This window comes from Leuresthes tenuis, unplaced genomic scaffold (assembly GCF_036924035.1).
Source record: "Leuresthes tenuis unplaced genomic scaffold, fLeuTen1.0.hap1 SCAF_4, whole genome shotgun sequence".
In the NCBI taxonomy this organism is placed as follows: Eukaryota; Metazoa; Chordata; class Actinopteri; order Atheriniformes; family Atherinopsidae; genus Leuresthes; species Leuresthes tenuis.
The window spans coordinates 1,597,946-1,611,398 of NW_027325358.1; the positions used below are offsets into that span (position 1 = coordinate 1,597,946).

The 13,453-nt window shown below is 45.4% G+C and overlaps 1 protein-coding gene and 1 long non-coding RNA gene across 2 annotated transcripts; both read left to right on the forward strand.

Annotated features, from left to right (window-relative positions):
* The first annotated feature begins 41 nt into the window (after positions 1 to 41).
* LOC140305179 (T-lymphocyte surface antigen Ly-9-like) lies at positions 42 to 9,311 on the forward strand. The gene is made up of 4 exons (XM_072383934.1): positions 42 to 162; positions 8,013 to 8,315; positions 8,969 to 9,263; positions 9,302 to 9,311. The coding sequence occupies exons 1-4, from the start codon at positions 126 to 128 to the stop codon at positions 9,309 to 9,311; spliced, it is 645 nt and encodes a 214-aa protein (XP_072240035.1). The 5' UTR covers positions 42 to 125.
* A 28-nt stretch (positions 9,312 to 9,339) lies between these two features.
* Positions 9,340 to 10,505, forward strand: LOC140304932 (uncharacterized). Its single transcript, XR_011915304.1, has 3 exons — positions 9,340 to 9,457; positions 9,605 to 9,666; positions 10,468 to 10,505. It is a non-coding gene; the product is annotated as an uncharacterized lncRNA (long non-coding RNA).
* The last annotated feature ends 2,948 nt before the right edge of the window (positions 10,506 to 13,453 follow it).

Sequence of the window (13,453 nt, forward strand, 5' to 3'; positions counted from 1 at the left end):
GACGTCAGTCCCATTCTGATTGGCTGGTTGACTGCAGCCTGAACACAGACGCACAGATGCTTTCAGTCTGCTTCAGTCTTCGTGCTCATGTCGGGTCGTGATGTCTGTCTCCGTTTAACTTCGTCATGGAGACGAGGCTGATATTTATTTCCCTCTGCCTTGGTAAGTGAGCAGTTTGTTCTGTTTGATAGAAACCTGCTCAGCAGGTAAAGTTCAGGGTCTCCGGGTTTACGGAGTCTAAGCAGTCATCAGATTACAGCGCAGCACATTCAGCTCAGAGTCCGTTTTTATCTTTATTTCAGTATTTCTGGTAGTTTGGAAGGTGCAGCTGACCGTCTCTGCCTCGAACTGTTACCTGATAATCATTTATTGATCTGCTTCATGCATAAGATGCTCGATAGAGGGTTGGGCTCAGATGAGTTACTTTGGATAAACGAAAAGGAATTCCGGGATGTTGTCACGGTTTATGTTTTAATATTCTTGTTTTCAGGTTCTTTATGTTTCAGGTTCTTGTTTTTTCCCCTGCCACTTAGTTTTAGTCACCTGTTTCTGTTCCACAGCTGCACTTGATCACCAATCACCTCCCCACAGCATTTAGTTTCCAGGTTCAGTCACAGTCTCAAACGCTAAGTGTGGTTTTACCTCATAGTCTTGTTCTTTATTTCAGCCATAGCCTTGTTTATCCATAGTCTTGTTTATCCACAGTCTTGTTTATCCATAGTCTTGTTTATCCACAGTCTTGTTTATCCATAGTCTTGTTTTGCTAACCCACAGTTTAAGTATTTTTGATAATCCGGCTCAGCCGCGCTTTTTGTTCTTTCTCCTTGTCTTTTTGGAATAAACCTTTTGAATGTGAAGTTCTGCATCTACTTTCCACCACCGTAGCCTGACAGATGTGTTTGATCTATTAAAATAATCAGAATGAATCTCTGAGATATATAATATCTGGGTTTTCGGGCTCTTGAAGGAGCCGCAAACTCCAGAATCTCTCCGCAGGTTGAGCTGAACTCAGGTCAGTCGGTCAGTGTCAGTATGAGGTGGATGGAGGTTATTTCTGCCTTAAACACAGAAAAGACTCTAAATGCTGCGGCTCCGCGTGGTTTGACGTATTTTATTTGTGTTACTTCGTTTTTTTCTTTATTGCAGTTCTAAATTGGCAGATTATTGTGATCTTGAAATATTAAAATAAAATGATATTTTATTATTTTTATGCATTTATCAAGACTTTCATCCCCAGGTATGGAGAAATGTAAGAAAAGAAAAATATCTGAAGAAAATGGAACATTTAATGATGCCTGGACAGATTAATTTGCTTTTACCTCTTACAGTATGCTTAATTTGTGGTGACAAAGAGACCTTCAGCTCGGCTTTTTTATTATTATTGTTATTATTATTATTAATATGATTATAAGAGTTCAAAATGTGTTCATTACAGAAATAAAATTTAATTTTCACCGTAGTTAAAGGTTGGCGACTCCTGGTCTGAAGGCTTCAGAGGAGTCGCTGATAGTTCTTATTAATAATGTGTGAGAAAAGAGGAGCAGAGTGTGGCAGGGTGGATGAGTGGGCCTAAGATTGAGCCCTGTGGAACACCTTTTAAAATAGACAGGGGTTGTGACGAGATGCAGTCAGATTTCCCAAATCGAACCAGGCTAACGAGCTTTGAAACACAGAATAACAGCTTGTTCGGCTTTTAGTGTGAGCTGCGGATGATTAAATGAAGATAAATATCAGATCCAGGGTCAGCGTCAGTGAAATGAAGGTGCTGTGATGGTTAAAAGGGTTCCAGGTTCGAATCCCGGCTGGTTCTTTCTGTGTGGAGTTTGCACGTTCTCCCCGTGGATGTGTGGGTTCTGGCCGGGTTCTCCGGTGACTCTGTGTGGCCCAGTGATGGTGAACCCTGCCTCTCCACCCTGAGTTGCATTAAGCGGGTACAGAAGATGCTGTGATCAAAAGAGAAACTATAAAACTGAAAGTGAACGTGGAAATAAGATAATAAACTGTAAAAAGTACCAGACTTTAAGTCCCCTGCAGTGGAGTTTCCGTTTGGTTAGTAGATAAACAGGAAAGTCTTAATTTGCATCATGTCTCATGACAGCTTTTACATAAGATAAGCCCAAACAGCGTCTGTTTACTGAAAACAGACGAGCTGAAGGGCACCCTTCAGGCGTCCTTTAAATAATTAAGGACATGGATTAATGCTATCCCTCCATTAAGAGAGTCCATCAAAGCTGGACTGAACACACAGAAGCTTTTAGGCACTAAATTAGAAGCTGATAAATTCACATCCGCAGACTTTTAACTTCCTCAGTGAAGCAGTTCGTCCTCCCTGTTTTGCCTGTTTTGCCATTTCAGTTTCCTGGAACAGTGTCTCTGCGGTAAAAGATGCTTTCAGTACTGACCATCAGCTGGATTGATGCTGCTCAGAGGGAGGCTCGCCTTTCTGAGGATCCAACCTGGTTTACTGCAGAAGCAGGATGTGATGATGGAAAACAGCGGGATGCTAAAGCAAATACAGGATGCAAATCCGCCCTGTTTTCTTTCTGTGTGCTCAGACCAAACAGTGGAACTACTCTGGTAGTTATAAGCTTCACATGAGGCCTCAGGAGTGCTGCTGAGAGGTTCAGCCTAAGAAAAACAGACTCCAGAATCATCTGTAGATCCAGAGACTTAAGTGCTGGGTGCGCTTGCATCATTACTAGCTGCAGTTTAGCCACAGGATGCACATCTGTAATTAAACTCTGTGTCAGTGGGAGGCTGGAACTCACATGATTCAACAGGAATGCAGATGTTTGGGGTGAAGTTCTCAGGTTTTCAAACAGAACACGAACCCTTTTAAGAAACTAGAGAAGCGTCTGGTTTGCTGATGGCTTTTAGAACTGATCGACTTATTCAAGGCGTTTCTTTTCTTGAAATGTGGTTCTTATGAGTCGTGTCTCAGTTTGGAGAAGCAGAAGCTAAAAGCTGCAGAGGCCAGAACCTTTTCAGCCTTCTTAAGATGAGTCAAACCTCAGAATGTGTTATTTCTGTATTTGTTACATGAACTGGGTCTGTGCTGCAAACCAGATCGTGTTGCAGCAGAACAGAGGCTTTATGTTCTGTTTCACCATGAACCGCAGACTGTGCTGCAACAGCAGCCGTCTGTGGTGGGAAATATGGTGACAAAATACAGAAAACACTACATAAGGCTCAGATTCTTCTAACTTCTGTGTTCTGGGCCGTTCACACCGAGAACAATCACACATCTGTCATTTACAAAGTTCTGTTTGATTTATTTGGAACTTGTTTTTCCTTCTTTGGGAGCTTTACTTCCTGCTTTATATTGTAGAGCCTGTTCCCTTTTGTTTACTTTAACGTCCCGTTTCCCACCTGTTCAGTTACTGATTAACTCAGTTGTTTAGTTAGTCGTGTTTAATTCCAGGTTTCTGTTTCTGTTGCTGTGTTAGTTTTCCTCATTGCCAGGTTACTGTTGTCTTCACCTGAAGCTCCTCCCAGCTGTGGCTCCTCCTCTCACTCAGCACCACTGTGGGACCAATGAACCCATCCATCCATCCATCCATCCATCCATCCATCAATCCATCCATCATCCATCCATCCATCCTTCCATCTGTCCATCCATCCTTCCATCTGTCCATCCATCCATCCATCCATCCATCCTTCATCCATCCATCCATCCATCCATCCATCCATCCATCCATCCATCCATCCATCCATCCATCCATCCATCCATCCATTGATCCATCCATTGATCCATCCATTGATCCATCTATTGATCCATCCAACCCTCCATCCATCCATCCATCCATCCATCCATCCATCCATCCATCCATCCATCCATCCATCCATCCATCCATCCATCCATCCATCCATCCATCCATCCATCCATCCATTGATCCATCCATTGATCCATCCATTGATCCATCTATTGATCCATCCATCCATCCATCCATCCATCCATCCATCCATCCATCCGTCCATCCATCCATCCGTCCATCCATCCATCCATTAATCCATCCATTGATCCATTGATCCATCCATCCATCCATCCAACCATCCATTTTCTATACCCGCTGTGTTAGTTTTCCTCATTGCCAGGTTACTGTTGTCTTCACCTGAAGCTCCTCCCAGCTGTGGCTCCTCCTCTCACTCAGCACCACTGTGGGACCAATGAACCCATCCATCCATCCATCCATCCATCCATCCATCAATCCATCCATCATCCATCCATCCATCCTTCCATCTGTCCATCCATCCTTCCATCTGTCCATCCATCCATCCATCCATCCATCCTTCATCCATCCATCCATCCATCCATCCATCCATCCATCCATCCATCCATCCATCCATCCATCCATCCATCCATCCATCCATTGATCCATCTATTGATCCATCCAACCCTCCATCCATCCATCCATCCATCCATCCATCCATCCATCCATCCATCCATCCATCCATCCATCCATCCATCCATCCATCCATCCATCCATCCATCCATCCATCCATCCATCCATCCATCCATCCATCCATCCATCCATCCATCCATCCATCCATCCATCCATCCATCCATTGATCCATCTATTGATCCATCCATCCATCCGTCCATCCATCCATCCGTCCATCCATCCATCCATTAATCCATCCATTGATCCATTGATCCATCCATCCATCCATCCATCCATCCATTTTCTATACCCGCTTAATCTGTCGGTCGGGTCTCTGGTCGTTGGGCGAGAGGCGGAGTCACCCTGAACGGGTCGCCAGTCCATCACAGGCCACATAGAGACAAACGGCCACATAGAGACAAACAGCCACAGACACTCACTCCTAAGGACAGTTTAGAGACACCAGTTAACCTGACAGCATGTTTTTGGACGGTGGGAGGAAGCCGGAGAACCTGGAGAGAACCCACGCATACACAGACAGAACCAGCCGGGAGTTGAACCTGGAACCTCTGCTGTGAGGCGGATGTGCTGACCTCCTATCCCCCTGCAGCCCCCAATGAACCCAGTTTCACATATAATACAAAATGAATCTGAGAGCAGAACAGAAGTCTTGGAGGAAACATTTCAGGTGTTTTTGTTGGAAAAGCAGCTGCTGAAGTCTGGCAGAGAGAAGAGGCTCAGCCTGCAGGGCTGAAAGTTGGAAGGCTGGAGAAGGCTGGAGAAGTGATGCCATGGAAACAACCAGGTGGGCTGGCAGCGGTTCCCGGAGACCGACTTTGATCTACAGAAAGCACCTAAACACAGATGGAGTTTCAAAAACAGCTGCCACCCTGATGGATGATGGAATAATAATAAACTGGCGGGAAACCAGGACAGAAATCCTGTTGCAGCTCGACTGAATCACGTTTGACTGCTCTGCCCGCAGCGGTTATGTTAACTCATCCACCCACGTTAACTTATGACCCATGTTCCTTACCTGCTTCATCCAGGTGTGGCTCGTTGGGGGCGGAGCCTCAGCTGCTCTGTCAGCAGCGATTATCAAAGAGCAGGTTTCATGTCAGAACCTGAAACTGAGATAAAAGGCAGACAAATATTTGTCTGACGGAGACCAGAACTCATCCATCCATGTTCTTTACCTGCTTCATCCTCGTTGGGGCGTCAGCTGTGAGAAGAATCTCCCTGCAGATGTTTTCCCTCTTATATAAAATGTTATGAAGGGAAAACCAAGCCAGGCGGCAGATGTTGTGTTCCGTACCTGCGAGCTTGTTTATGCAAATATTCACTCAACAACTTCATGAGCCTGTAGGAACCGGTTTGTAGTGTGTGCAGAACAGAAGAGTCAAAGCTGAGTCCATTATTATGATTATAAAAGTTCAAAATGTGTTCAGAAAATACAAAAACAGAAATACAATTAAATTTTCACTGTAGTTAAATGTTACCGACTCCTGGTCTGAAGGCTTCAGAGGAGTCGCTGATAGTTCTTATTAATAATGTGTGAGAAATGATGAGCAGAGTGTGGCAGGGTGGATGATCTCCACCTTTAAAAGAGTCAGTTTTTGTTTTTAAAAAACTGAATAGGACTGGGCCTAAGATTGAGCCCTGTGGAACACCTTTTTAAATAGACAGGGGTTGTGACGAGATGCAGTCAGATTTCCCAAATCGAACCAGGCTAACGAGCTGTTTGAAACACAGAGGGAGAACTAGAATGTGACCTGAATTTCTTCAGAAGAACAGCTTGATCGGGTTTTAGTGTGAGCTGCAGATGATTAGTTTCATTCACTCATTTTAAATTCTCAACAACTTCATGAGCCTGTAGGAACCGGTTTGTAGTGTGTGCAGAACAGAAGAGTCAAAGCTGAGTCCAAACCAAACAGCACAGAGTGGAAAGTTTAAAGCATGTTTGACTTGCTTTAGAAACATCTGGATCTTTTGCTTCCAGTTGTTACCGGTTTGCATCGTGATGCTGTGAAGATTCACATCGTGTCTCCGGCTCTGTTCAGTGTTCCTGTTGGTGAGACCGAGTCAGAGTTTGTGCAAATTAACTCGGAGAAACAAATAAAACCAGTAAAGTCTCAGGACTGAATTCCCTGCTTTTAAAAGTAAGCCAACATGCTGTGTTGGTCCATCTGGACTCTGTGTGATCCCTGTTGTATTTGAAAGGTTTTCCCTGCTTCCCTCCTGGATGTTTTACTTCCTGTCCTCCTGTTTCTTCACAGCTGTGTCGCAGCAGTTTCTCTGTCCTCCAGAGCTTTCTTTGTCCTTTCTCAGGCTTCGCTGTAAAGCCACACATCCTTCAGACAGCTGTGAAAACATCTGGGACACACCCAGACAGCTGTGAAAACATCTGGGACACACCCAGACAGCTGTGAAAACATCTGGGACACACCCAGACAGCTGTGAAAACATCTGGGACACACCCAGACAGCTGTGAAAACATCTGGGACACACCCAGACAGCTGTGAAAACATCTGGGACACACTCAGACAGCTGTGAAAACATCTGGGACACACTCAGACAGCTGTGAAAACATCTGGGACACACCCAGACAGCTGTGAAAACATCTGGGACACACCCAGACAGCTGTGAAAACATCTGGGACACACCCAGACAGCTGTGAAAACATCTGGGACACACTTAGACAGCTGTGAAAACATCTGGGACACACTCAGACAGCTGTGAAAACATCTGGGACACACCCAGACAGCTGTGAAAACATCTGGGACACACCCGGACAGCTGTGAAAACATCTGGGACACACTCGGACAGCTGTGAAAACATCTGGGACACACTCGGACAGCTGTGAAAACATCTGGGACACACTCGGACAGCTGTGAAAACATCTGGGGCACACTCGGACAGCTGTGAAAACATCTGGGGCACACTCGGACAGCTGTGAAAACATCTGGGGCACACTCGGACAGCTGTGAAAACATCTGGGGCACACTCGGACAGCTGCGAAAACATCTGGGGCACACTCGGACAGCTGCGAAAACATCTGGGGCACACTCGGACAGCTGCGAAAACATCTGGGGCACACTCGGACAGCTGCGAAAACATCTGGGGCACACTCGGACAGCTGCGAAAACATCTGGGGCACACTCGGACAGCTGCGAAAACATCTGGGGCACACTCAGACAGCTGCGAAAACATCTGGGGCACACTCAGACAGCTGCGAAAACATCTGGGGCACACTCAGACAGCTGCGAAAACATCTGGGGCACACTCAGACAGCTGCGAAAACATCTGGGGCACACTCAGACAGCTGCGAAAGCATCTGGGACACACCCAGACAGCTGCGAAAACATCTGGGACACACCCAGACAGCTGCGAAAACATCTGGGACACACTCAGACAGCTGGAAAACATCTGGGACACACTCAGACAGCTGTGAACACATCTGGGACACACTCAGACAGCGGTGAAAACATCTGGGACACACCCAGACAGCTGTGAAAACATCTGGGACACACTCAGACAGATGGAAAACTCAGCAGCTGACGTGAAACAGGACGTGTTACTGTTCACTTTGATGGGAGCTGAAGCTGACTGTTGTCTCTGATTGTTTTGCAGGAACCATTTTATCTGCAGCTGAAGAAGTGAAGGAGAACCTGACAGGTGTTGTAGGAGGAAGCATCACTCTGCCCGACCCCCTGCTGGAGAGAGGATTTCTTTTATATGGACCAGAAATCATTGCTTCAGTGAGAAACAAAGTCTTTCAGATCGAGGAGGAAACTTATCTGAACAAACTTCTCTGGGACACAGAAACTGGATTCTTTACCATCACAGACCTGCAGAGGAACAACTCTGGAGTTTATAGATTTGACTCTAAAAAAGGACGTAGTCTCAAGTCATCTTATCAACTTACAGTTTACGGTGAGTCCCATTTCCTCCTAAATCTATCCTGATCAGTGTATTGATTGTTCTAGAAACAGCTGCATGTGGGACCAGATGTTACTTCAGGATCATCCGTCAGTCAGTTTCCCACAGACGGTCACTGACTCCAGCTTCATTAAATGTTTGCTGCAGCTTCTTCTTTCTTTGAGTCTCATGTTTCTGCTTTCAACCAATCAGCATTCGACCTGCAGATAGCCTCTAATCTCATTGGAGGAGACTCCACAAGCAGATCATAGCCGTGCTGCCATGAATCCTGCTTCATGAGAAAAACTAATCAAACAGAACTTAACAGACATGAAGGAAGGTTGAATGTTGTAGAAGTCTGAGCCTTAATAAAATGTACTTGTCTTCACTTTTAAAAGAGTTTCCTGTTGAATTAAACTGAGTTTTAAACCTGTTTGGCCTTCCCTTCAACCTGCAGATGAGTCAGGAACTCACCTTCACCCTAACCAGTATTAATGGATGTGGGGGAGGTTGAATGTTGTTGGGATTTTTACCTCCTGAGTTCTGCTTTATGTTAGAAAACAACTGAATGCCTCCTTTATGACTCCTGATCGTCTTCAGAGCAGTTTCCTGTTGAATTAAACTGAGAGATTAAACTCCCTTGTGTTCTCCATCCATTTCCCCTGCAGACTCTGTTCCGCCTCCTGCAGTGAAGGCACTGAGTGTGAGCTCTGACGGCTGCTCGCTGCTGTGTTCGGTGGACAGAGAGGCCACGCTGCTGTGGTTTAAAGGCGAGCAGATCCTGAACCAGAGCAGCTCTGCGTCCTCTCTGCCTCTCACTGTGAACACAGAGGACCTCAGATCCTCTTACAGATGTGTTGCTGCCAACCCTGCAGAAAATAAGACTCTGACGGTGGATGTGAGGACAAAGTGTGGTCTGAACAGCACAGAGAGTGAGGCTGAAAATAAGATAAGACATTGTAAGTTTAATTTCAACACAGATTTATTTAATTTAAACACAGTTCCTGTTGATCTCATTACTTTTCATTTACAGATTATTGGATCATTGGACCTTTAATCTCCATCGTGTCGGTTGTATTAATTATTCTGACTGTCTGGATGATTAAGAGAAGATGTTTTCCAGACCAAAAGAGGACAATCAGTCAAACACAAGGCAGGTATTAGTCTTTATTTATTCATTCCCACAGATATAGTATTGATCATTGATTGTATTTGTCTACAGACTGTAGGATATTCTGTAGGACTGTTGCTCAGTCTGAGGTTATATTAAATTCAAATGTAGCTTCAACTTTTAATCTTTGCAGATTCTTTGAAGACAAAAGTCCAATATACTGAAATCCCATCATGTGGTGACAGACGCATCCAGGTCGGTACTTTTTTACAATGCGATGCCTTCAGGGCGTCTTTAATGCTGATGTTCAGGTTTAGTGCAGCTCAGATCTCTGCTGGAGTCTGTCTCTGAGCAGTTTGATGAGCTCCAGTTCGAGTCTCCCACAGTTCAAACACGCAGATGTTTTAATGTAGATGGTTACCGAACTCCTGTTAGACAGAAGCTTTATGCCCCAGCTCATATCTTTGCCCCCCAGGGGCGATTAATGAGCCCCACTCACCCCCGGCTGACTTCTTCCTCCATAGGCTCCACACAGCAGACACAGAACAGGTGTACAGCTCCTCCCAGCAGGCCATCGGTTCCTCCAGGGTTCTAACATTTGGGATGTCCCACCTCGTCTTTCTGAGACTGTGGTTGGTTCTCTGCAGGTTCACAGCAGAAACCCTCAGCTGCAGCACGGAGGGCTAATTTAGCTCATGTCCTGTTCCACAGATGCTTTAATAAAGTCAGAATCAGTATTTTTAATGGAGGGTTTCTTTAAATTCAAGCCTGATTAAGTACAGTTTAATTTATGTCCATCTTTACTCTGAAATAGGTGCTTCTTATGCCTCCAACGGTGCTAATTTGCAGCTAAATATCCAGCAGGCTAACAGAACAAGGCTCAAGCTGGAGCAGGTTGAGGTTCTGATGTTTGATGGTGGAAAGCAGCCGAGTCGAACATTAATGTCAAAGCAGAGAAGAACAAGCTCAGCGAATCAGAACAGAACCACACAGCTTGTGAACTACGGCACCGATGTTATGAATCTGCACTCATCTCTGGTGTTTTTACTTCTTCAGGGAGGAAATTTCCCAGATTCATCAGCAGCTGTTGAGCCTTCCTGTCTGACAACAGTCTGCTATAAAAGTGTCTCATTAGACGCTGCAGCTGGACTTTAACTGCAAACTGAAGTCTTCTTTATCGAGTTTAACAGAACTGTTGATGCTGCCTCGTGGCGTGGAACAAACAGTAAAGGTAGATGTGCTTTTATGTTAGATTAGAAGAAGAATTGAGTGTTAGGAAGGAGACTTTTGAGGCCGAACACAAAGTGTGGAAGAAGCTTTCCTCCTGTGACGTACGGCTGCTAAAGGAAAAGATTCGGCTCTCTGCTGGAAACAAAAAAGTCTTTTCCACAAAGACCGACCGTCACAGAGCAAATAAGAAGGAAGAATATTCTGCCAAAGGCCGAGGAAACGAAAGACAAATGTGTAATTAGGACGTTTCTGGAGGCTGGAGGAGGGTTTTCTCCTTAATTATACTGACATCTTGTGGTCAAACAGCCAAACAACCAGTTATTGTTGAATTGGAGAATTTTCTTTCTGTTTTTCAAACCTTTTTTCTTTTTAAGCAGATTTCTTTGTGTTTCTTTTACACATTTTTCCGTATTTGATGCCTGAGCTTCTGTTAAATATGTATTTTGTCATATTATATTAATATATACGTCTAATAAATGGCTGCATGTGCTGCTGAAGTCTGAAGGAGAATAATAACTCATCACAGTACTGTAATAAAGACTCTGTTAGAGTTTCTATGATTCCATGTGATATATTTAACTGCCTTTAAGTCCCGTGTTACAGATAATTAAATCTATAAACTCTCCACCTGCAAATGAACTGAATAAAAACGATGATTCTCAGCAGCAGCTGCAGGTTTGGAGGAGTTACACCGACATAAACGTTCATATGAAACCGGATCCAGATTCAGTCTGAACTGAGTTTAACAGCTTAAACCATCCCAAACTTTCCCTTTGACCTCTGATCAGAAGCTGTCTTCAGGAGAAGCTCAGCAGCCTCCGTCTGAGCCGCTGAGACTTTGACTCAGACCACAGAAGCTTTGATGTTTGATATGAACAAACCTGACTCGGTTCATGACATTCAATGTTTTTATCTTCAGTGCTTGAAAAGTCATCTGAGCAGTTTGTGAAAAGACTGAAGTCACTAAACTTTATTTCAGCCTAAAAACAAACTTAAACCTTTTATTTCCATTTGAATGCTTGTGAAATGTAGTCTTAACATCCAGGAATGTGCTAAATATAACTGCCTTAAAGTCCATATGCAGCTCTTATAAGGAGCTGTTTTTATTTCTAATATCCGACCGAACAGAAAAGCTTTTACTCTACGTATTTATCTGTGTTTCCCAAACAATAAGGTGCATGAACTGAGGAAGAAATCATGAAAAGAGTTGCAGTTTGTCTCGTATCTTGTCTTGTTTTGGTTTGAGAAGTAATTATTTGGGTTATTCTGAGGGGAAAAAGGGAAGAAAATAGTTTGCTGCAGTCACTGTGGAGGCAGTGCATCTTCAGAACAAACCAAACAAATATATTTACTGTCTCTGTGCACAGATTTGTTTAATGAGCAGTTTAAAAGCTGCAAATGAAACTGATAAACTCAGTCGCATAGAACAGAAAACAGGAAGTTCTTACTGGACCTCATTCCTTTACAGAGCTGGCAGGTCAAAGGTCAGCTGGTGGTGACCGCTGCTGCTGTGCTATAATGATAATAATATAATGACTCTTAAATGTAACATTTAGTTCCAAATTAGGAATATATGTGTGTGTTTGTCAAGTTGAAGATTATTTCAGTGACACATTTAAAACAACTAAAGTGCTGTAAGCTGAACTGATTTAAATATAATCAACAGCAATTAATATGATATTCAATCAAATTACAATTTCATGATGCTTAGTAAAAGGCTTCATAATACACTGCTCAACAATGTGAAAACAAACTCCCAGTTTAGCTTGTATTTAATTTTAATGTATAGTTTTAATAACAGAGTAACTCTTCTGTTTGAACACAAGATGTCAGCCTGAAGTCGACCTGAAGTCGGCCTGAAGCCGGCCTGAAGTCGACCTGAAGTCGGCATGAAGTCGGCCTGAAGCCGGCCTGAAGTCGGCCTGAAGCCGGCCTGAAGTCGGCCTGAAGTCGGCATGAAGTCGGCATGAAGCCGACCTGAAGCCGGCCTGAAGTCGGCCTGAAGTCGACCTGAAGTCGGCATGAAGTCGGCATGAAGCCGACCTGAAGCCGGCCTGAAGTCGGCCTGAAGTCGACCTGAAGTCGACCTGAAGTCGGCCTGAAGTCGACCTGAAGTCGGCCTGAAGTCGACCTGAAGTCGGCCTGAAGTCGACCTGAAGCCGGCCTGAAGTCGGCCTGAAGCCGGCCTGAAGTCGACCTGAAGTCGGCCTGAAGTCGACCTGAAGTCGGCCTGAAGTCGGCATGAAGTCGGCATGAAGTCGACCTGAAGTCGGCATGAAGTCGACCTGAAGCCGGCCTGAAGCCGGCCTGAAGCCGGCCTGAAGTCGGCCTGAAGCCGGCCTGAAGCCGGCCTGAAGTCGGCCTGAAGCCGGCCTGAAGCCGGCCTGAAGCCGACCTGAAGCCGGCCTGAAGTCGACCTGAAGTCGGCCTGAAGCCGACCTGAAGTCGGCCTGAAGTCGGCCTGAAGCCGGCCTGAAGCCGGCCTGAAGTCGGCCTGAAGCCGGCCTGAAGTCGACCTGAAGTCGGCCTGAAGTCGGCATGAAGTCGGCCTGAAGCCGACCTGAAGTCGGCCTGAAGCCGGCCTGAAGCCGGCCTGAAGCCGACCTGAAGCCGGCCTGAAGTCGGCCTGAAGCCGGCCTGAAGCCGGCCTGAAGCCGGCCTGAAGCCGGCCTGAAGTCGGCCTGAAGCCGGCCTGAAGCCGGCCTGAAGTCGACCTGAAGTCGACCTGAAGCCGGCCTGAAGCCGGCCTGAAGCCGGCCTGAAGCCGGCCTGAAGCCGGCCTGAAGTCGGCCTGAAGTCGGCCTGAAGTCGG

Bases quoted from the DNA above. Each gene is read 5' to 3' on its own strand.
- LOC140305179 (XM_072383934.1), top strand. From the start codon at position 126: ATGGAGACGAGGCTGATATTTATTTCCCTCTGCCTTG. The intron at 163-8,012 runs GTAAGTGAGCAG...ATTGTTTTGCAG, and splicing joins ATTTATTTCCCTCTGCCTTG to GAACCATTTTATCTGCAGCT. The intron at 8,316-8,968 runs GTGAGTCCCATT...TTTCCCCTGCAG, and splicing joins TTATCAACTTACAGTTTACG to ACTCTGTTCCGCCTCCTGCA.